Source organism: Guillardia theta, assembly GCF_000315625.1.
Source record: "Guillardia theta CCMP2712 unplaced genomic scaffold GUITHscaffold_22, whole genome shotgun sequence".
Classification (NCBI taxonomy): Eukaryota; class Cryptophyceae; order Pyrenomonadales; family Geminigeraceae; genus Guillardia; species Guillardia theta.
The window spans coordinates 574,356-594,542 of NW_005434652.1; the positions used below are offsets into that span (position 1 = coordinate 574,356).

At 50.2% G+C, this 20,187-nt stretch overlaps 4 protein-coding genes across 4 annotated transcripts; 3 read left to right on the forward strand and 1 right to left on the reverse strand.

Annotated features, from left to right (window-relative positions):
• Positions 1 to 438: 438 nt before the first annotated feature.
• Positions 439 to 2,702, forward strand: GUITHDRAFT_105967 (hypothetical protein; the record flags this gene model as incomplete). The annotated part of the gene is made up of 19 exons (XM_005835282.1): positions 439 to 492; positions 542 to 579; positions 626 to 656; positions 700 to 729; positions 789 to 819; positions 868 to 920; positions 970 to 1,025; positions 1,075 to 1,380; positions 1,442 to 1,504; positions 1,555 to 1,591; positions 1,641 to 1,673; positions 1,813 to 1,870; positions 1,918 to 2,041; positions 2,097 to 2,144; positions 2,187 to 2,243; positions 2,286 to 2,337; positions 2,389 to 2,447; positions 2,511 to 2,618; positions 2,666 to 2,702. 19 exons carry the CDS (start codon positions 439 to 441, stop codon positions 2,700 to 2,702), a joined length of 1,275 nt encoding a protein of 424 aa, XP_005835339.1.
• Positions 2,703 to 3,826: 1,124 nt separating this feature from the next.
• GUITHDRAFT_105968 (hypothetical protein) lies at positions 3,827 to 6,816 on the reverse strand (the record flags this gene model as incomplete). The annotated part of the gene is made up of 8 exons (XM_005835283.1): positions 3,827 to 4,076; positions 4,144 to 4,198; positions 4,243 to 4,294; positions 4,387 to 4,430; positions 4,976 to 5,112; positions 5,164 to 5,282; positions 5,330 to 5,533; positions 5,581 to 6,816. The coding sequence occupies 8 exons, from the start codon at positions 6,814 to 6,816 to the stop codon at positions 3,827 to 3,829; spliced, it is 2,097 nt and encodes a 698-aa protein (XP_005835340.1).
• Positions 6,817 to 9,078: 2,262 nt separating this feature from the next.
• On the forward strand, positions 9,079 to 10,127 carry GUITHDRAFT_105969 (hypothetical protein; the record flags this gene model as incomplete). Its single annotated transcript, XM_005835284.1, has 2 exons — positions 9,079 to 9,987; positions 10,107 to 10,127. The coding sequence occupies 2 exons, from the start codon at positions 9,079 to 9,081 to the stop codon at positions 10,125 to 10,127; spliced, it is 930 nt and encodes a 309-aa protein (XP_005835341.1).
• Positions 10,128 to 11,280: 1,153 nt separating this feature from the next.
• Positions 11,281 to 20,158, forward strand: GUITHDRAFT_105970 (hypothetical protein; the record flags this gene model as incomplete). The annotated part of the gene is made up of 4 exons (XM_005835285.1): positions 11,281 to 18,870; positions 18,923 to 19,350; positions 19,397 to 19,778; positions 19,823 to 20,158. The coding sequence occupies 4 exons, from the start codon at positions 11,281 to 11,283 to the stop codon at positions 20,156 to 20,158; spliced, it is 8,736 nt and encodes a 2,911-aa protein (XP_005835342.1).
• Between the last annotated feature and the right edge of the window lie 29 nt (positions 20,159 to 20,187).

A 20,187-nucleotide genomic window follows, 5' to 3' on the forward strand; every position in this document is an offset into this window, starting at 1 on the left:
ACCTACCACTCCCTCCCTTCCTCCCCTCCCTCCTCCCCTCCCTCCTCCCCTCCCTCCTCCCCTCGAACCTACCATCCCTCCCTCCAGGGAGGTCAGCAGGGAGGGAAGGGGAGGAGGGAGGAGAGAAGGGAGGGGAGGAAGGACTCTCATGTCTGTGCTCCTTCTCTCCATCCAAGAGGAGTCAGCTGACGACTTCTAATCTTGCTGACCCGACTTGTTCATTACACATGATCCGTGCGTTCCTGATGAGCTTCTCCTTTCCTTCTCGTGTCTGCATGTACACGCAACTCAATGAGCAGTTTGCCATGTCATGTCTTGTTGCATATGATAAGATCAGCTCGCCAGCGAGTGGGTGCAGTCGTCTTCTTCCAGTTTTGCTTTTGGTTGATATCCTCACGATTATCTTCTCACGTGGACATCAGCTTGTTGGCGTGCAGGATGGACTTTCTACAACAGCCTGGGGAAGCTCCACAGAAGCAGCGAGCATGCTTGGTATGCTGTGCAGGAGACCCTGATGCGAGAGGGACTCAAAGATTCACAGAGATGCAAGGAGGCAAGGGTGAAATGCGACAGAGAAAGGTGATGTATGTCAGGTTGAGCAAGCTTCTGACGGGCTTCACTGCAGGCCATGCTCGCGATGCAGGAGGCAGGACATGGTGATAAGACCTTGCGAGGCATCTTGCATCTGACTGTCTGAAGGTGGACAAGTGCTTGTATGAGGAGTCCCAGGTTACATCGTTGAGAGCTGACAAGCTCTGTGAGGGACTTGAGTGTTGACTGCTCGGCAGCTTGCCCTGGTGCGATCGCTAGGTCCCGTTGGTGGGAGGCAGCTGGGGTGCCGCGATATCTTGTCCCCATTGCGAACAGAGCCTTTGAGTTCAAAAAGCCCCTTCTCCTCAAAGAGATCGAAATGCTCCAAGGTGCGTCGCTGCCCGACTGGGAGGGTGATAGGGCTGAGGCCAGGGACAGGCTTGCTCGGTCTGCCAGAAGAGCAAGGCCAAGTGTGAGGCCGACAGGCCGTGCAGGTGCGATGGACGGGACAGCACGAGCTGCAGTCCCCTGAAGTGTCTGCAGGAGATGTATCCTTCAGGGGTGCGGAGATCAGTGCTATCAGGTGGGATGGAGAGAGTCGCTGGTCCAGGCTCCTGCTGATGAGCAGTGCGCGCTCCAGGAGTACCAGGAGAGTTTGGGGAAGGAGGAAGCGAAAGGTTTGAATGTGGGGAGGCGGCCGAGCTCCAGGGAGGCAGGAGGGGAGTACATGGTGCAGCTTTACGACGGCGAGAGCAGTCCGGACGACGACTTCTTCAACATGGAGCAGCTGTTCTACTGCCCTGACCCCGTCATGAACTACTGGATTAGCAACGTCGACCGTCCGCTCAGGTGCGTCTGGTTGCTCGTGCCTGGGGCTGTGGAGTGAGCCATCTCGCCTCGTGTGCTGCAGCTACCTGCAGAGATACGCCTGCATCTCCCAGGCGACTTTCCCGACTTTCGATCAAGCAACCCGGTTGGCTCCTCTGCTCCTGCATGTCGCTCGGGGTGACGTCTGGGCCGCAGCTCGTCGTGGTTCTTCGGGATCGTCCGCATGTACTGGGTCGGTGACGCAGCATGTGGATGTCCGGAAGGCTGACGAGGGACTGCAGGAGAACGGGACGAACATCACAAGGCTGAAGAACGTACCTCCTCACACTCACACTCACACTCATCCTCGACATACTGATGGTCCTTGTCGTCCTGCTTCCCCTACCTCCTGCCTATTACTTCGTGACTCCACACGTCGCCTCCACTTGGTCGATACCTGACATGGTCTGTTAGATGCTTGCAAGCATCCCCACTTACCTGCAGGAAGAGCTCATGACGGGCTTCGCTGCTGGTAGAAGAGTGTGCTGTGCTGTCAAGAGACTCACACGTCATGAACAGTCCAAGACATCAACATCCAGCGGATGAAGGTGCTTGTTTGTCTTGATCCTGCGGACTTGCCAACACGTTCTCTGCAATCTCTGAAGGCCGTCAAGACGTCGCCCGATCATCTCAACTCAAATCCGTGAGGACGGGGGGAGGGAGGAGGACGGTCAGCGCCTGCTCACAGCGACCTGCAGATGCATGGATGAGGAATTCGATCGTTTCCTCATGGAAACATGGGACAAGTAAGAAACGCTGAGCAGGCTCGGAGCTTGACGCTGCAGCAGCGATACCGAGCAAGGTACCTTGTGCCACACCTACTGCCCAGAGACTGGGAGACTTCAGTAAGGCAAGTGCTGCTCTTGTGTGCGGTGATGGGACTGCAGGAAAGTGTTTGTCTCCAAGACGCTTGCAGAGATTGTAGGGAGCCATGTGGAGGTGTGGGATGGCTAGCGGGGGATCGGAGAGACAGGTGACTTGTCAGAGCAGGAAGTCCTCTGTCGTCTGTGGAATCGAGAAGCAAACCTTGCCTTGTCGGACTGGGACTGGTGAGTGACGAGGATGAGACAAGACCTCTGCTCGGCTACATCGCTTGACTGAGCTTCACTCAGGCTGTGTATGATGGTGGACGACTCTGTGCGGGTGAGGAGCTCAGGTCGGTCTGAGCAGGCGGTGACGTGGCAGCAGGCGAAGGAGACGACGATAACAAGATACTCGTGGTAAGAACTCTTGACTCGACAGAAGCATCGTTGACGTCTCCGAGCAGCTGGTACATCCATCGCAAGCAGCGAACCGTCAAGTGAGTCTGCCGGCTGTTGCACTCAAACTCAGCCGTCCCCCAGCTGCCGATGGACCCTTGAGAAGGTATTCGACGGTCAAGGAAGGCTTGTACAGATAAGGTGAGAACGAGGGAAGGGAGGGGAAGGGGGGGGTTGGAGGAGGAGGCTGAAAGAGGTGTGTAGGAACTTCATCAAACCGGTTTCGGACGAAGAATTTGAGCGAGGGCAGGCTGATCCGGCACGCAGCTTCATCTTCTCCTTCACCAGTCTTGACGACTCGCGTACAGGCAACTCGTCGCCCCTTCTCAGCTGAGGTGGATAAAGTCTTCCAAGCAGCGCAGAACCAGCAAAGGAGCGCAGGTGCGACAGCACAGAGGAGAAGGAAGGGGAGGAGGAGTGATACACGAGCTGCAGCGCTTTGGCGGATAGACTTCAAATCATACCTCAAGGTGCTTCATCCCGCTCTGATCTCTGCCGCTCGTCCTCGCTCGCTCTTGTGACCCATGCTGACCAACCACAGACGCCGGAGGGTAGCGTTTTCATCCATCAACTCACAAGGTGAAGCTGTGATGGAGGATGTGAAGGTGACAGAGGAACAGAGCTGTGCGGGAGAGATTCAGGCCGCTGGTGCTACGAGCGCAGGAGCTGAGGTCGACGAATGCGGTCACTGCTCTACCTGCAGATCTCAAGACCGGCGACTTCATCTGAGACGGTAAGGGGGACGGGAAAGCGCAAGATACGTGAGGATGGAAGGAAGGTTGGAGGGCGAGGAGTCAATGAAGCGACGGTTGTGTGGTCACCTTTAGTAGAGGCGCTTGCGATCACGACCCTGCCTCTCCTCCCGTGCTCGTCAACTTGTTTGCTAAGGGGAGCGCTCTGAGAGAGACTCTGAGGGCCTCGAGGCGGAGCTCAGGCTCTCCTGCTTCCTCGCCCCGTGTCGCCTCCAGCTCTGCTGCCTCTGCTGCCGCGAGAGCAACTCGCCAGAACCTGTTGTGATATAGGAGGAGAGAGGGAAAGGAGGGGCAGGAAGGAGACAGAGGAGGAGGGAGTGGTTGAAGGGGAAAGGTGGGGATAAGGCGGTGGGAGAGGACAGGAAAGGGGGGTGGGAAGAGAAGAGGTCAGAAGGAAAGAGCTGCACGTGAAGGAGCTCACAGCTCATCGTGCGACTCCAGCAAGGACTTGACGGGAGAGAGGATGCGCTGGGCCTGGCGCCAGTCGCCCTCTGCCATGCACACTCGCGCTGTGAGCAGGCAGAGACGATGGTTTGCCGGATGTTTGGAGCTCGCGGCCAGCAGGAAGTCTCTGTGCTCCTCTCGAGACGAGCTTCGCTCGAGCTCCTCTAGAAACACGCTGAGCGTCTCGTTGAAGGCCTCGTAGTCCCTTCCGAAGCAGAGGTACCTGCTCTACCCTCACCCTCGGCCCCTGAGGTAGGCCCCCTCAACCCCCAACCCCAGCCCCTCCTCACCTCTCCTCCAGCTGCGCATGCTCAAGTCCATCCAACCAGCGCGGGTCGTCGAGAGCTGAAGGGGCAGTCAAGGGCGCCAGCATGAGCAGGTGGACTCACGGGTAAGCTTCGGCGCTTCCTCATGCAGGAACAGGAGCGCTCGCTGGCTCCTCTGGGACCCTCAGAGTCAGCTGGCTATAGCACCCTATCCTCTCCTCTACCTTAGCCCCCGCACGTATAGCGCCCTCCTGCCATATCAAACACCTGCTTCTTGGCTCGACTAATGATGCCATCGCAAGATCGAGAAGCTGCGACAGCGAAGGAGGAACATGAGCTGAACGGAAGCATGGAACAGAATCGACCTCATCCGATGACATGCTTCCAGTCCCTTCCCCTGCCTCGCCTTGGCTGAGAGCATGTAGCAGTATGACGTTCCTCCATAGCTTCCCGTCTAGTTCTGATGGCCTCCCCTCCCCTCCCCGTGTCCATCTACAACCATCGTCCGTGCCGAGCCACTTGTCTCCTCCCACCCTCGAGGACAGCTCCTCCAGCCATTCGCTCAGCTGGTGCAGATGTAGACCCGCTCCCCCACCAAAGCCTCGTACCACACATCTCACCATCATTCGCAATGCCTCCTCCCTCTCCTTCTCCAGCAGAAGAGATAGCTTCCCGTACAGATAGCAGAGATCCATGATCACCCCTTCTCTCCTCCATGCTCCCTCCCCCTCTCCTGTCTCATCCACTTGCTGCTCGACGGAGTTCGTGAGATCATGCAGCAGAGATAAAACTTCAGCAGCAGAAGCCTGCGATTCTGACAATGCGACTGGCAAGCTCCAACAAGAGACAAGCTCACTCGCGATGGCGCAGACAACTTCTCCGCAGGCCATGAGGGTCTTACCGTCCTCTGCATTGCCAGCAGACGACAACCATCGCACCACAGGCTGGAGGATTCTTCTACGGGCCGCGACCTCTCCGCGAGGTCCAACGAACCTGCCGGGGGAGGATGAGAAAGGAGGAGCAAGCAGCGCGACCTTCTCTCACATCCGCATCATCGCCACATAATCCGTCGCCAACCCCGGCGGAGGGAGCGAGAGAGGGAGGGCGAGACGATCCCGGCGAGCTCCCAGAGAGAGGAATGCTTCTTCGAAGAGAAGGAAGACCTAGAGCAAGACAAGGATGAAACCGAGGCAAAAGACAACACAATCACCTCTGAGGCTTCGACTTGTCTCTTCAAATAAACTCTCATGACAGTGTCCTCTTCGCTGCCTGTATGTACAAGCTTTCGACAAGCGAGGGAATTGAGGCCAGTGGTTGGACACATGGCCCTTCCTGTTAGACTTCCCTTGCTAGCAGTTGCTCCCAGCATGCAGTGAATCCGATCCGGCAGAACACCAAATAGCGCGATGTGAATCTTGAAACAAACAATTACATTGTTTCAGAAACATGCAAGGTCCACACCTGAGCCCTCCACAATGTTTCTTGGATGGCAAGAGGAACTTCTGATTGACTCGCATGCTTCGAAGTTGATTCACGCAGAACGCCCATTGCTTCAGCAGCGTTTCCTAACTGGCAGTGTTGGTGAGCGGCGCCAAGGAGCAAGTCAGCCCATAGAGACTGCCATCTTTCCTTCTCCTCTCCGTTACATCCTTCGCTCTCGCCCATTGCCTTCTCAGCTGCAGTCAGGAACGTGTGAGCGCGAGCACTACCTCCGTCCTGGCTCTGAGCGAACCGATGCCAGAGGAGCCAAGAGGCAGGGTTCAGCCGCACAGCATGCATCAGTAGCTCGCGCGACTCCCCCGAGCTTTTCTTCTCGAGGATGTCGAGGTAAAGTAGCCACAACGCGACGGAAGTGGGGTTATGGTCTAGCGCATGAGATAGAGTGTTCAAGGCAAGGTCCACCCTCAGGTTCATGTCGTTGTTCACTTGCGTGTCTGTGTCTGTTGCTCCTTCCAGCAGCAAACGAGCAGCTCGTATCCAGGAATGAATATCGGACGGATGCTTCAGCGATCGCGCCCGGAGCTCCTTCAACTCTTGAAAGTGTCCGAAGTATCTTGAATCCATCGAGAGATCCTGACTTGCAGGCTTCCACCTCTGAAGAAGCGCCTCTACCACGGGTTCGTCGTCCGTGCCTCCATCACCAGCAGGAGTCTCGTCCCCCTCGTTCACAAGAGAGATGTAGTCGTCGTCCCTCGGACAAGACTCCAGATGTGAAACCGAGTGATCGCCATGGGTCGCAGGGGTGCTTGCATCCTCCAGGTCGCTTGCTTGCTCGCCCACTGCAGGAGCTGATGCTTTGAGCTCTGGTTCGTTGTCGTTCGCCTTACTTCTAGAGTGCTCTGCAAGAGAGTCTCTAACATGGACATCCTTGCAATTAGGGTCGTCACAACGGCCATGGAGGTCGAATTTACACAAGAAGAGCATGGGGTTCAGTCTCCTCCTCTTCACCCTCAGATCGTCGTCCTGGAGTTCTTGCTGAGCATTTGTACAGTTCAACTCAAGCGAGTCTTGACCGTGATCATCTTCTGACTTTTGTGGGCAAATGCTTTGCAGTTGTGCAAGCTTGATTTCAAGATTTTCAATCTCTTTGTCTTTGTTGGTAACCGGCCTTTCGCCATTTACCACATCTAAGTTGCTCTCAGCTCCTTGTTCCTGCATCCTGTGTTTTATGCTGTGGATGATCTCTAAGCGGTCCATGCGGTTCCTGTGGAGCTCTTGCAAGGACAAGAGAGCCCGGCGAATGGTCTTCATCGAGTACCATCGATCATTCAGACTCTGCAGATCCCTCGCCATCCTCACCAGCTTCTCCTCTTCTACATTCGCCATTATCTGTTTAGCTCGATTTCAATGCCAGTCCGCCTCGCCATGATTCATAAACCGTCGGGAAGACAGAAAACACGCTGTAGGTGCTCCCATTGGGCCTATGGGGTACCATATAGTGAAGATAAATCATATAGTGAAGATTGATATCGGATTAAAAAGTTACCGGGCCACCGGGTGGTAGGCCCGGCGGGTGAAGGGGCAGGGGAGCAAGGGGTAGGGGTGGAGAACTTTGGACTGAGGCTGGGAAAGGTGGGGGTCCCAATAGCGGGCCTTGTGAGATACTCCGAATTTGATGTTGGTGAGGGGGGTGGGGTAGGGGCTGACGTCTGGGGTCGATGAGACGGCCGTGAAGGGTAAAATGGTAACAAGGGGATGGAGGGGCGACGAGGAGGTTGAGAGAGACATGGGTCTACCTCGTCGATGCTCGAGTCCCTGCACAAGACATTGTCAACTCATCGCTCACGCAAAGATGCTTGCGCTCAATGAACAGAAAAGGTTATACGGGAGTATACGAACACAAAAGTCATATATCTATGATCGAGGGCGGATATTGCAACATCAACATTTCAAAAAGAAAGCCTCCAAGTCAGAAAATGACTTTATCAAGAACAAGCAAAAGAAACGTTCTTTTTCACCATTGCATCCCTGTTACAAATTTTTATCTTTTATTTCACTTCTCTTTGTACAATCAAACGCCCTTAACGCAACTGAGCAGAAACAGGTAACCTGCTGCTATTGATTATCTATGTTGCTTTTGCATGAATCAAGTGATTAATATGTCTGCTGACTTCTTTGTCTTGAATCACAGGTGTATATAACCACTATGCGGGTCCTCACTCCACCCATCAACACATCGATCGGTTTCTTAGGAAATACAGATGTGCCTGCATTGTTTTATCCGCCTCCCAGTGTGATATTGACAGATGATCTTGGAAATGTCTCCAACGTATCATCGAGTCAAGCTGGGGTTGTTGTGGCCTTGCTTTGCTACAACCAGCTGGGTCTACTGTTGCAAGACATCCAACCATCTTCAATGTGCGAATGTTCCAACACTAACTGCTACACCAAGACTACGCTGCAGGATGCGAAGACTATGTCTCAGTATCATCTTACTGGGTCACTGATTGAAACCTTTGACGCATCCATTGCTACATTCACAGACCTCAGAACGATCATCTCAGGTCAGAGTCTACAACTGGTCTTCGTCAGATACGTCGAAGGAGCATACTCAGGAATGTACACGATTTCATCTCCATTTTCTGTTAGCCCAGGTATATTACGGAAGTTGCAATATGTAATTGATCCCTCCAATAATTCCACGAGTTGGTGCACTCGCTGTGACCGAGGACTGTACATAGCTGGTTCAGACATGTTATCGAAAGTAGCAATGTATGATCACTATGGAAATCTGATGAGATTTTGTGACAGCAACAGCCCTTTTTGTCGATTGTCTCAGAATGATGTCAAAAGTGGGGCGTGTTTCCCATTTCAACAAAATGTTGAAAACAATTTACCAAGACGATTCACCATATCACTACTCGATTCAACAAATGTGTCTGTTCCCTTTAGCTACTATCAAAACGACAATCAAAACCCTGACAGATCCATGGGATATTTGTCTTTCTCTCCAGAGCAAGTAAAAACTGCCGGCATCGGCTACAGATTTCAAGTTTTGGCTAGTGACTTAACGATAGTACCTTCTTCCTGCGGGAACATCTGGAATTGCCCTTGTAGTGATTTCATTCTCGGAAATGTAATTGGTCAAGTCATCGCAACAACTCAACCGTTTGAGGTCGTGAATGCCCCTCCAAAGTATTTGATGCCAAAAAGTGGGCAGATTGAGAACGTGGACGCTGAGATCTTTTTGAAGCAGCCGACGATAATGGTGTATGATTCTTATTACAATCTGGTTGTAAGCGACTGCTTCACCACTTGCTCAGGATCTCTCAGTAACGAGATATGCCACAGTTCTACATCGATTCAGTGCATACAGGAATCATACATCACGGTCACATTGAACAACAACGAACTTACATTTGGTGGCAACAAAACAGCAATCGCATTAGCTGGAATTGCATCGTTTACAGACCTTTACATAGATACTCTCAGTGCTGCAGAGAGTGCAGCTTGTTCTGCATGTACGGGTGTAGGAGTGTGCCCAACGTGTCAGCAATGCTATACGAAAACCAAACGAATTACATGTACACGTTGACGTTCACTCTGAGCAGTCCTTACAACCCTTCGCCAGCTACTGTGCAGGTCAAATTGAATCCAAGAGTGCAATCTCTCAAGTTTCAATCTTCTGGTGCTGTCTGCACATGTGTTACGCAATGCGCGTCTCCCGTGAATTTGATTGCCTTGGAGTATTTTACATTCTCCTTTCAAATCCAGGCATCTGATTGCTCGGGGAAATCGCCGTTGACACAGATGCAGTCGTCTGTTGGAGTTGCGATACAAAGCAGTCCAGATCCAAATTCTCAATTATTCGGAACGACGCAAGTCGCTTTCGTCGATGGTACTGCTACATTTGATCAATTATATGTGGACAAGAAAGGTGATGGATACCTCTTGGAGTTCAACTATCTTGGAAATTCCAAGGCATTCAGCATCAAGTCACCAGCTCTTTGTATTCAAGAAGGGGTCACAAGCATCAAACTTCTGTCCACACCAGAGAAAGTCAACCAGACAGCAGGCATTCCCTTCACGATCCAACCTAAAGTACAGTTGATGACTTCGACATCTGTGGCTTATGGCTCGCGAGGATTCGTGACGGCAAGCATCAACTTTGATCCCGGAGCTAAGAGTGTTCAGAACCCTGGAACATCGCAACTGCTTGGTACCACCATCCTCCAGTCAAATCTAGGAACTGTTACCTTCACAGACTTGGCGATCAACAAGGCATCCGTGGGTCAGGGTTATATCAACAGTGGCTTCACTCTCACCTTCGCTTACTTCTCAGCTACGGTGCAAACTGGATCTATTCCGGTGTATCCCAACATCTGGACCAAGCTCCTGGTTCCCTACAACAAGCAGCCAGTTGGAGGGGTGACCGGAAATCCACTAACAAGACAACCACAAGTCTACCTAGTTGATGACTATTACAATCAAATACTCGCAGGCAAAGTGCCCGCAAACACTCTCGTCAATTTCTCTTTGGTGTCCAGCGGAGTACAAACAAATCGTAGACCAGTATTGTTACTTGATGGTTGTGATATGTCGTGTACTGGAATTCCATTGACTTGCATATCTTGTCCTCCGGTTCCACTTTCACCGACGTCAAATTATGTGCAATTTACAAATCTCAGACTGGATGTCGCTGGCGTTGGATACAAATTGCATTTTGCAGCTGTTGGATATCCCAGCATAGCAGTCTCTTCTGCTTCCTTCACAGTGGTGGCGGGCCCTGCAGCAACGTTGGCCTGCAATTTTATTTCAGATCGCAACCGAGCTGATCAACCGCTCATTACACAACCTCAGATACAACTGCAAGATTTGTACGGAAATCTCTTGTTTCTCACATCTGGGTATCAGGTGATTGTTTCCTTACTACCGCTTGCGGGAAAGTTTCCTGTTCCTCTTCCCTCTCCTCCTGTGCCGGGTCAGCCCAATGCTTCTTTATGTAAGTTATATCCGTTTCCCTTAGAAGGACAGAAAACTGCTTCACTTGTAAATGGTACAGCTTCCTTCACTGACCTTTCCGTCCGCCAAGTAATGAACGCATACAGACTTCACTTTTCCATGACTATCAACAATAAGCTGATAGAGGTAAATTCGAATAGCTTTAATGTTACTCCTGGGCAAGCAGCCTCGTTGTGTAACTACTCCTTGATGGCACAATGTGGAATATATTCACCATGTTTACAAAAGGCAATCATTGTTTGCATCGATTCATATGGCAACATTCAAAGTAATTGTAGTCTGTCAACGCAAAGTCCAACGTGCACAAGTGCGGGAGTGACGGGTGCACTGTGTTCAGCACCCATGCACGCTCCAAAGTATTGTGAAGTGGGATATGTCTGTGCAATCATCGAGCAAGGTCCAGCGGGTGCAAAGATCAACAGCAGCGTCTTGAACTCATACGAAATCCCGTACACGTGTCTCACTGATGGAAAAGGAGTTTTCAATGATCTGCGATTCACCATCACGAATCCGTTTTACAAGGTGACTTTTTTTTCATACATTTGCTCGCGTGATACAATTACCGGAAACTGGACAGCAGTAGAGTTTAACTACACATCACCATTCTTTCCAGTATTACCCCCTGCACCAGAATTCAAGGTCGTGCAATTTTCGGTTGATTTGTTACAAATTTTTACTGTGTTCGACAGAGTAACGAACATGAACAATGATCAGTACTCGATAGGGTCAACTCTGTGCGATAAAGTTTTTTCTCCAACTTTTACTGCTACTTTGGGGCAAGGATTTTCGTGCGCCTGGCTGAATGCGTCAGCGCTGGCTGTAACATTTGGTTCATTTGCAACGGTCAATGCAAGCACTGTTCTAGAGCTGTCCACATCGTCGAACATTACTTATACCGAATCCATTGATGGAGTCAGCCTCCAATCTTTTCCTGCCACTACTCAACTCGGGCAGATTGTAAACGGGAAGAACGTGACACGACAATTCATTTCCATACCTCAAAACGCTCTTTCTCCATTACCAGTTCTAAGCGGCTTAAGCAAACTCTCAGCATGTGATAGAATTGGTATCGATGCATCTGGTTCGATCGGAAATGGGGCACGGAACTTTACGACTTTGACTTGGGGAGTGAATTTTGACGAGTCTTACCCAGCAGCAGGAATTCTATCTTCAGGACTCCAGCGAACTTTCATCAATCGTTATGTCGAGTTTTCAAGTTTGTTGGCGGGAGTTTCGAATCAAGTGTCTCTACGGTTGCGCCCGAACGCAGCCATCTTGCCCGGATCGAGAATTACTCTTCTAGGACTTCCTGGTCCCGTGCTTCGCGAGTATGACTGCCCATCCATGCAAGCGCAGGCTTCCTCGCAGGTTTCCTGCATTCATGACATTGGCTTGTCAAACCCCCGAACATCATGCATAGATGTGATCTTGGAGGGTCCAAGCGCTTCCTCGTTCATGCCCAGCTCTCAATCACAACCCAAACCTGTGGCGCAGTGGTACAAGGGCGTGTCTGGTTGGGAGCTACACTTGAGAGTGCAGTATCAAGCATCTCAAAGTTGTTGTTATCTACCTGCCACTCAAGACACCATCATTTCTTTCACAATCGACAACCCAAATTACCCCATTCAAAGCTCTGTGTCCATACAAGTAGAATGTGATGAAGCTTATCCAAGCTGTGTACAATCAAACTCAAGTTTGTTTGTGTATAACAGCAACTTCGGGCCTATCGGACCTCAAAATTTTCCGTTGCAAACCCTCCTTGCTACTTGTTTACCAGCTTTCTTATGTGCGACTGGTGTGACATTCGGAGGCAACGATTTTCCCATTCAAGTTGTTGCGGCTCAGATCTCTGAGACAACCCGAGTGAAGTCGACCTTGAACACCATCTCAATGACGTTCTCGTTGTCAACTACTGCACCTCCAGGAGCCGTCATTCTTGTTTATGGATTGAACGGCACTTCACAGAAAGCTGGTAGCGTCTGCATTTATGGTGACTCTAATGCAAACATTTCTTGCTCAAAATGTAGTGCAAATCCAAGCATACATATCGGTACGTGGTATACAGGAGCGAATGCTTTGAGATTTGTGGTGAGGAAAGAATATGTGCTTTCATCATTGCAACCAATCAAAATATCATTCAAATTGCCCAATCCTTCCTACACCAATCGTTTGACTTGTGGGAGCAGGAACGTGCTTGACTGCGCGTCTCTCAGTCGGCCTTACATTCAAGTGTTATCCAACCCCGAGTCGAGGTTCTCACCGACTCCTTATGCGGTAGCTGGTGACGTGTTGGGTGCGGGAATTCAACCAACGTTCACAGTGTCCAACATGATCCAGACAAACGCTATTGCAGGAGTTCAGACCATTCTTATCGTCCAGCTAGTATCTAACATCGATTTGCCCGTGAACACAACGCTTACCCTCACAAATATGAATGGGATAGAATTTGTCGGTCCGTTTCCCAACGAGGATCGGCTGAATGGTTGTTGGGAATCAGTTACAGATCCAAATCAGACTGCTGCTAAGAATCTTTCTTTTGTTCTCACCAAGTGTGATGTCTTTGCGGATAATCTTTTCTCGTTGTACGTCTTTGTGACAAACCCACTGTCGAATGGACTTTATTCCCAAGTCCTGGTGACGGCCTCATACCATGGTTGCGATTTATGTCAGAGTAGCTGTAGGTGTGAGGTCACTTCTCCAGATCCATTCGAAATTCTTCCACAGCAAGTAACACTTGCAAACTCGAACAAGCTGCTGCTGATCCAATACGGCAGCTCCGTTCGCTTCAACGAGAGTTCAAACGTCACAGGCCAGATCAACACGTTGACGATCTCCTTGGCCTCAAATGCCTCCATCTTGTCGGGTTCGTCCTTCACGATATCGGGTCTCAATGCAATTAGCAATCCACCTGCGACAATTATCGTTACCTTGACATATGGCACAGCAGTACAACCAGTCTCAGGGAGCTTTGACTCCACGAAAGGAGCGCTGACTTTCAAGACGATTCAACCAATTTCACCAGGGAATCTTGGTATCGAATTTGTGGTGGAGAACCCAGAAAACGCGAAAAGCAATTCCAAAATTACTTTGAAGGGCAACATTATACCTGGAATCTGTTCTGAACCACTGGCGATGCAAGAATGTGTTCAAGGCCTCGCATCTAGGTCATTGAAGGCGATTGAGTTTGAAGCCTCAGTCACCGACCGACTTCTTCTCAGCAATGGCAACAAAACGCTTGTTATCAAGACCATTCAGGAACTCTCTACAGTCTTTGGCGCATATAATATCATTGCTGTCCACCTCCGGCCAAATTTCAAATTCAAAGGAAGTGGTAGCAGCATCACTTTGCAGGGCCTCAAGAACTCAATTTGGCCCCCAAAAACGACTTCGACTAGTCAAATTCAACTGGAAAATTCAATAGCTGACTTGCTTCCCAACTGTTCGTGTATTTCTTGTGAATCTTCGAATTGTGATTGTACTCAATCAACATTGAACTCGCTGCAGCTGAATCTATTGTTTTGGAACTATGATCAATCTCAGAATCTTTTGTTTGATAAGCCTGTCACTGGTGAATGGGATCCCTCAGTCGGGACTTTGAAAGTGACATTGTCACCTAATGCTGAAATCCAAGCAAACCAAGACATTGTTTTTGCTTTCTCTGTTCGCAATCCAACTGTCAGATCGCGACCAAATGCTTTGAATGTAACTCTATTAACCCCGGATATCACCATTAATGCTGAATTTCAAAAAACTGTTCTGGTCGCAGGCTCGCTGCCCAAGTTCATCGAATTCACAATCAAAGACGAGGTCAGCACGGCAGATGACTTCAACAATTACACCATCACATTTGCTGCCAACTTTCCCATGACCACCTTGCTCACGGACTTGACAAGTCAGACCTCTGCGATCACCATATCTGGATTGACTGAGTTTCAGACACCAATACCAGGTCCATATCCCCTCCAAGGCGCCTCTCGATTCATGGCCTCGAAGCGAGGTGTCTATCAGGTGCTGTCCACGTCATCGATCAGCTTTGTGTCAGGCGTGATGCTGGGTGGTTGTGAGTCTAGTTCAGCGGGATGCTCACTATACATTCCTGGCGTGTACGATTATCGTTCGTTACTGTCATATACAGTGAGCTTTGTGCTCAAGAATGGAGCTATTCTCAACTCTCTGGGCACGCTCCCATCGATCAGCTTCTCTAGCACTGAAGTAACTGTTGCTGCGACAGCTACCACGTCTCTCTCTGTCGGCCAAGTGCTCACATACCCACAAGTGATACGCTCAAATATATCAGAGTCGTCAAACATTCAGAGATCTCCAAACACGATTGCGATAGAGTTGAGCGTGAACTTTGATTTAAGAGGAGGTTCTAAGGTTTCTTTCGGAGGCTTTCAAAACAGCTTGTCAAGTAGCAAGATCACGATCCGTAACAACTTCGAAACAGCAATACAAGGAATCTACAATTTATCGAAGGGAACTGTTGAATTCACATTGGGTCAAAAGGTGGTTGTCAAGGCTCAGTCATTGATGTCCTTCAACTTCACTCTGGTGAATCCCTCTCAATCTCGGATTCCTTCGGCGGTAACAGTTTCCATTACCGCGTCGTCATACACTGCCACCTGGGATTGCAACTCTTTACAGACTTCGGTACTGGGAAGTGATGTAGTCGTCCCCTCAACTGTCCTAGCAGGACCGCTGGTGTTCGGTGCGTCAAACCCCTTGGATTTTGCTGTCAGAAGAGTTGGAGAGTCCACGCGTGTGAACTATGCAATCAACAAGATATGGGTGACTCTAGTGCCCTTCACAAGTGTGCCGGCAGGATCCTCCATGACTATCTCTGGAATTTCGAGCACGTACACTACTCAACAGGTCCTAGAGATCAATGGAACTTCTTCTTCTGCACTCACAGCCATCTTCAATCAAATATCTCAAAATAGTTTCTTCGTTCAGTTGACTCTCAACGTGGAAATGATCGCAGGTCAAGAGTTTGTGTTCTACTTCTTGTTGCAGAATAGGAATGGTCTCCAGCCAAAGAACGAGTTGCAGATCTCGGTACAAGGACCGCCAAGCACTGCAAATTACTACTCATTTGGACCTGTGCCGTTGATTGGCGATGTCTTGCGTTCTGGTTATGCGCTCTCGTGGGTGAAGAAGACAATCCAGCAGGAGACGAGGGTTGTAGGTGCAAGCAACGTTTTAAAGTTCACCATTCGCCCGAACGCTCCTCTCTATGAAAACACGAGAATTCTCATCTACGGTCTCAGGAACACGCTATCTTTGAAATGCTTCCCATGCGCAACTACTCTCATACCAGGCTTGGGATGCTCCACCGAGTGCACCCGCTGCGTGTCGAGACTTTGTAAGCAAGTGTACAACGAAAACTTGAACGCTAACTCTCTCTTCCTCATCAATTCCCCATTTGATTCAAGCACTGGAAATCTGAATTTGACAATAGCTCCCAGCCAGCTTATACCCGAGGACAAGGAAACCGTTTTTACCATCATTGTTTACAACAGTAATGAAACAAGCAATTTTCGAGCAGACTGCGTACCTTCTAATCAAGATTCTTGTCTTAGGATGGAAGTGTTGAATGCAGCCGTTTGTCCAGGAACATCGCTGAATGGAATGACATGCTCCAATCCGGAAACCATTCCTGCAGCGCAAAAGACGATATCAACTTCAACCCCTTCGATAGATAATTATGGTAATTCAAACATTGACACATGCAGTGTCTGCCTTCGGACTGCCGACGTTTATGAACTGAATACTGTTTTACAAACGCAGACCTCTTTGATCATCAGCAATCTGTCTGTGTATTCTCCTAGTTTACAAAATGTCCCAACTCTCATCCAAGGTGGCGTTGCACCTGGTCACTACCAAGTTTTCATTTTACTTTCAAACTGGGCAGGGCAAAGCAAGAAAGCATTCTTTGACCTTGAAAAGCCTTACCTGCCTCCCGGTTATGGTTATGGTCCCATGCATAACGAGTACCTGGCTCCCACCATCAGGATGACCAACCCAAACAACATCACCATATTGTCTGGGAGAAGTTTGAATTTCTACTCGCATGGAACTCCGATCACATGCTTGGACATCGGTCTGTCGTCAGATCTGAGCTATTCTTGGATAGTCTCTTGCCAAACGTGCAAATCTCAAAGTTCACTCAAGACTTTGCTTGGAAACTCTCTTCGCCCCTGGCTTTCTGTGTCTTCGGACTATCTTCTTGCAGGATGTGTATGTAACTTCACCGTCGTAGCCCATCAGTCGAGTGTCACTTCATCAGCAAGTGTGATTGTGAACGTCAGGCCCAAACGGTTGATTCCAGCTATAACTGGAGTCAATGCAGGCGGAGAGATGTCAAAGTTGCAAGACATATCTTTGAGCGCAAAGAGTTCTCATGATCCCGAGTCAGTTGTGACGAACTTTCAGATCACTGATGCACAAATTCAGTGGGTTTGTACTTACTCAAATTGTACGACTTGCTTCGTTCAACAACTTTGCCCAACTGATTCGTACTCGGTCATCAACAGTGCGGAATTTGTGATGTATTCATCCAAGTTGATCGTCGGAGCTCGTTACACTATAGAGTTGCAAATACAACGAAAGTCAAGCTTACTCAGTACAGTATTTGGGAGTTCATCCATCCCCTTCATGGGTGACTGGACTAGTACGAGTACTACGCAGGTGGAATTCACAGTGGTTGACCGCCCAGTTCTCTTGTGCAATATTTTGATGTGTAGCACAGCGATGACTAATGTTTATTCCTGTGGCAGTACGTCTCAGAATGTGCAAGTCAGTGGCAACCAGTACCAGTACCTCAAGGGGTCCTGCACTCCCTCGGCAAGTGCTGGGATCTCCTCGTACTCGTGGACGCTTGTCAGTGACGTGCTGCCCAATTTGACGTCTGCAGACATTTCTACCTCGCTCTCGACCTCCTTCCTGGTGGTCAACCCCAGCGTCCTTAGAGCTGGGGTCAGTGCGAAATTTAGATTCAGTGCTGTAGACACAGCGTTGGTGTTGGGCTACTCTGAAATAACTTTAATAGCCAACTCCCCTCCAAGCGGTGGATACATCAGTGTTTTTCCGACCAGGGGAGTTGCTCTGGTCGACAACTTTGAGATCTCAGCACCAGCCTGGAATCCTAGCAGCAATGACAACCTTCCCTTAGTGTTCACGTTCTTTGCCAACGAGACTTTGCTTGCTCAGCAGTCTTCGATCACACTGAACACGATTCTGTTTCAGGGAGACGCTTCAGCAAGCTTCCGACTTTCAATTCATGTCATAGTATCTGACAGTCTTGGAGATTATGCTGCTGCAGCACAAAATGTAACCGTCATCACAAACAACACGGATATACAAGCTTTCGCAAGAAATCAGATCAACCAAATCGATCAAGTGTTTTTGAATGCAGGTGATGTTGCCAAGGCTACTCAATACATGGGCATTGTTGCGTCTACTCTCAATGCAAACCCTGCACCTTGCATCAACCCTCAGGAGCTAGGGTGCACTGGAGCATGCTGTCTTCGCATCGCATTACTCAACAGTTTGCAGTTGACTGGCTCCATGTACGAACTGTCGTCATCCAGTCTGCCTATCATTGCCAATACGATGCTGCAGATCTTGAAAGCGCCGGAGGAGATTTCCTTCTCTTTGTTACAAGAAGCTATCTCGTACTCATCAACTCTCATCTCGAGCGAGTCAGGTAGTGGCGCAAAGAATCGGTACTTGCCAGGGAACTTGACTCAGCTTGTAGCCGCTCTGCTAGCAAGTGCGAAACTAAACGGCGGATCGATGATCGATGCAAGGTTGAATGCGAGGAGTCTTGTCAAGAGCTCAGCCGGTCGACAGCTCAAGGCAGTCTTGGGACTTACTGCGAGGAGTGCGAAAGCAGTGATCATGGCAGCCTTGTCCCTTCTCTCGTCCATCTCCACACTAAGTACCCAGCACACGATCCCAGACATATCCAAAGCTGTAGTCATTCAATCTGCCGGAATCATCGTGAACACGTCGGTGTTCTCTCAAACCTACTTCTCTATCAACGGTTTTGTTGTGTCGTTGAACAACTCAGAGATGTCGATCGGACTTCCTTCAAGCCTGCTTTCGTACATAGATCCAACAACCCCACTCACTACCAGCATCTTTCAGATAATGGTTGCACAATTCGCTTATTCGGACAACCCTATCACGGGATCACTTGGTCCAGAAATTGTTCTTCAAATCCGACCATTTGGCAAAGACAACGTGATCTCTTTCAACATCATCGCAGGTCTGCCTATCACATTCAAGGTAAGTGAGCTTCTTTCCTTGGTTGATTCTGCCTGCTGACTTGCACCTCAAGCTCCTTCGCACGCAGCCTCTCAACTACTCCACACCGCCCCAACCGGGCTTCCAGCTCGTCCCCTTCATCCAGTACTTCGATGCTGACATCAGCGTATGGCAGTGGAAATCTACTGGAATGACATCTAGCACGTCTGTCAAGGTCACAGCTGCCCCGCAGCTGGTGACTTCGTCAGGGTACTCGCTGAGCCAAAGGGTGTCCATCTTCTCGGTTTCTCAGGTCTGGGCAGGGTGTGATGGGGTCGCGTTCAGTGGCACTGTGATCGACTCTTGCGGGGTTTGCGGAGGAATGAACTACAGCTGCAGCGGCTGCGACGGAATCCCGAACACCGGCAGAGACAAGAATTGCAGTCAACATGGAGCTTGCAGCGGAGGAGCATGTGTCTGCTACGAGAACTACTACGGCATCATGTGCGAGACCTTCTGCAGGTCTGACGAACTCTCCTGCCGTTGGTGCGAGTGACTCTGTTTGCAGGGACAGTGTCATCTGTTCGGGTCATGGGAGGTGCAACCCCGGGACTGGAACCAGTTGCAGCTGCGAGCAAGGATGGGAGTCAGCTCCTGGCATCGCATTTCCTGGTCCGTTCTGTAATGTGTCCACCACAGCAGTTGCATCCAACTCCAACCTGTCGCAAACCGCGATACGCATCCTGCTGACCATCGGGCTGCCGGCCTTCACCGGGGCTGTCATTCTCTCAGCAGTCGGCGTGGTGATGTTCAACCACCGCAGGAGGATGCTCAAGAAGTCCTTCAAGACCATCATCGAGTTCCCTCAGCCGCAACTTGACGTGACGGCTGAGGTGCGAGACAGCAACCTGCTCATGGTCCCGGACGAAGACGGCTGGGCCAACTTCGAGGTAACTGCTCTCCTGCTTGACCTTGTCCGTGATGCCTCTGTCAGATGCCAAAAGCCTCAGCAAAGTTAAGCTACGGGCCAAGCAGCGGTCAGCTGGCAACCGCCGTGGCAGCGAGCACTCGGACGGAGCTGGAGCATGTGTCTTTGGAGTGCATCGATCGACGAGCGTCGCTCATCCGCAACCTGACCAAGTCGAAGTTCACGACGAGGAAGTACAAGACCAACATGCCCCTAGAGGCAAGTGCGGTGAAGGAAGAAGCGTCGGACGAGGAGAGCGACACATGGAGCAGCGACTCAGAAGTCGGCATGCACGTCAAGTCTTGGCATATCACTAATCACCCGGAGTGGTTGGATCACGACAAGAACATGGACAGTCAATGAGGTGAGAGAGAAGCAGAGCAGATTCAACG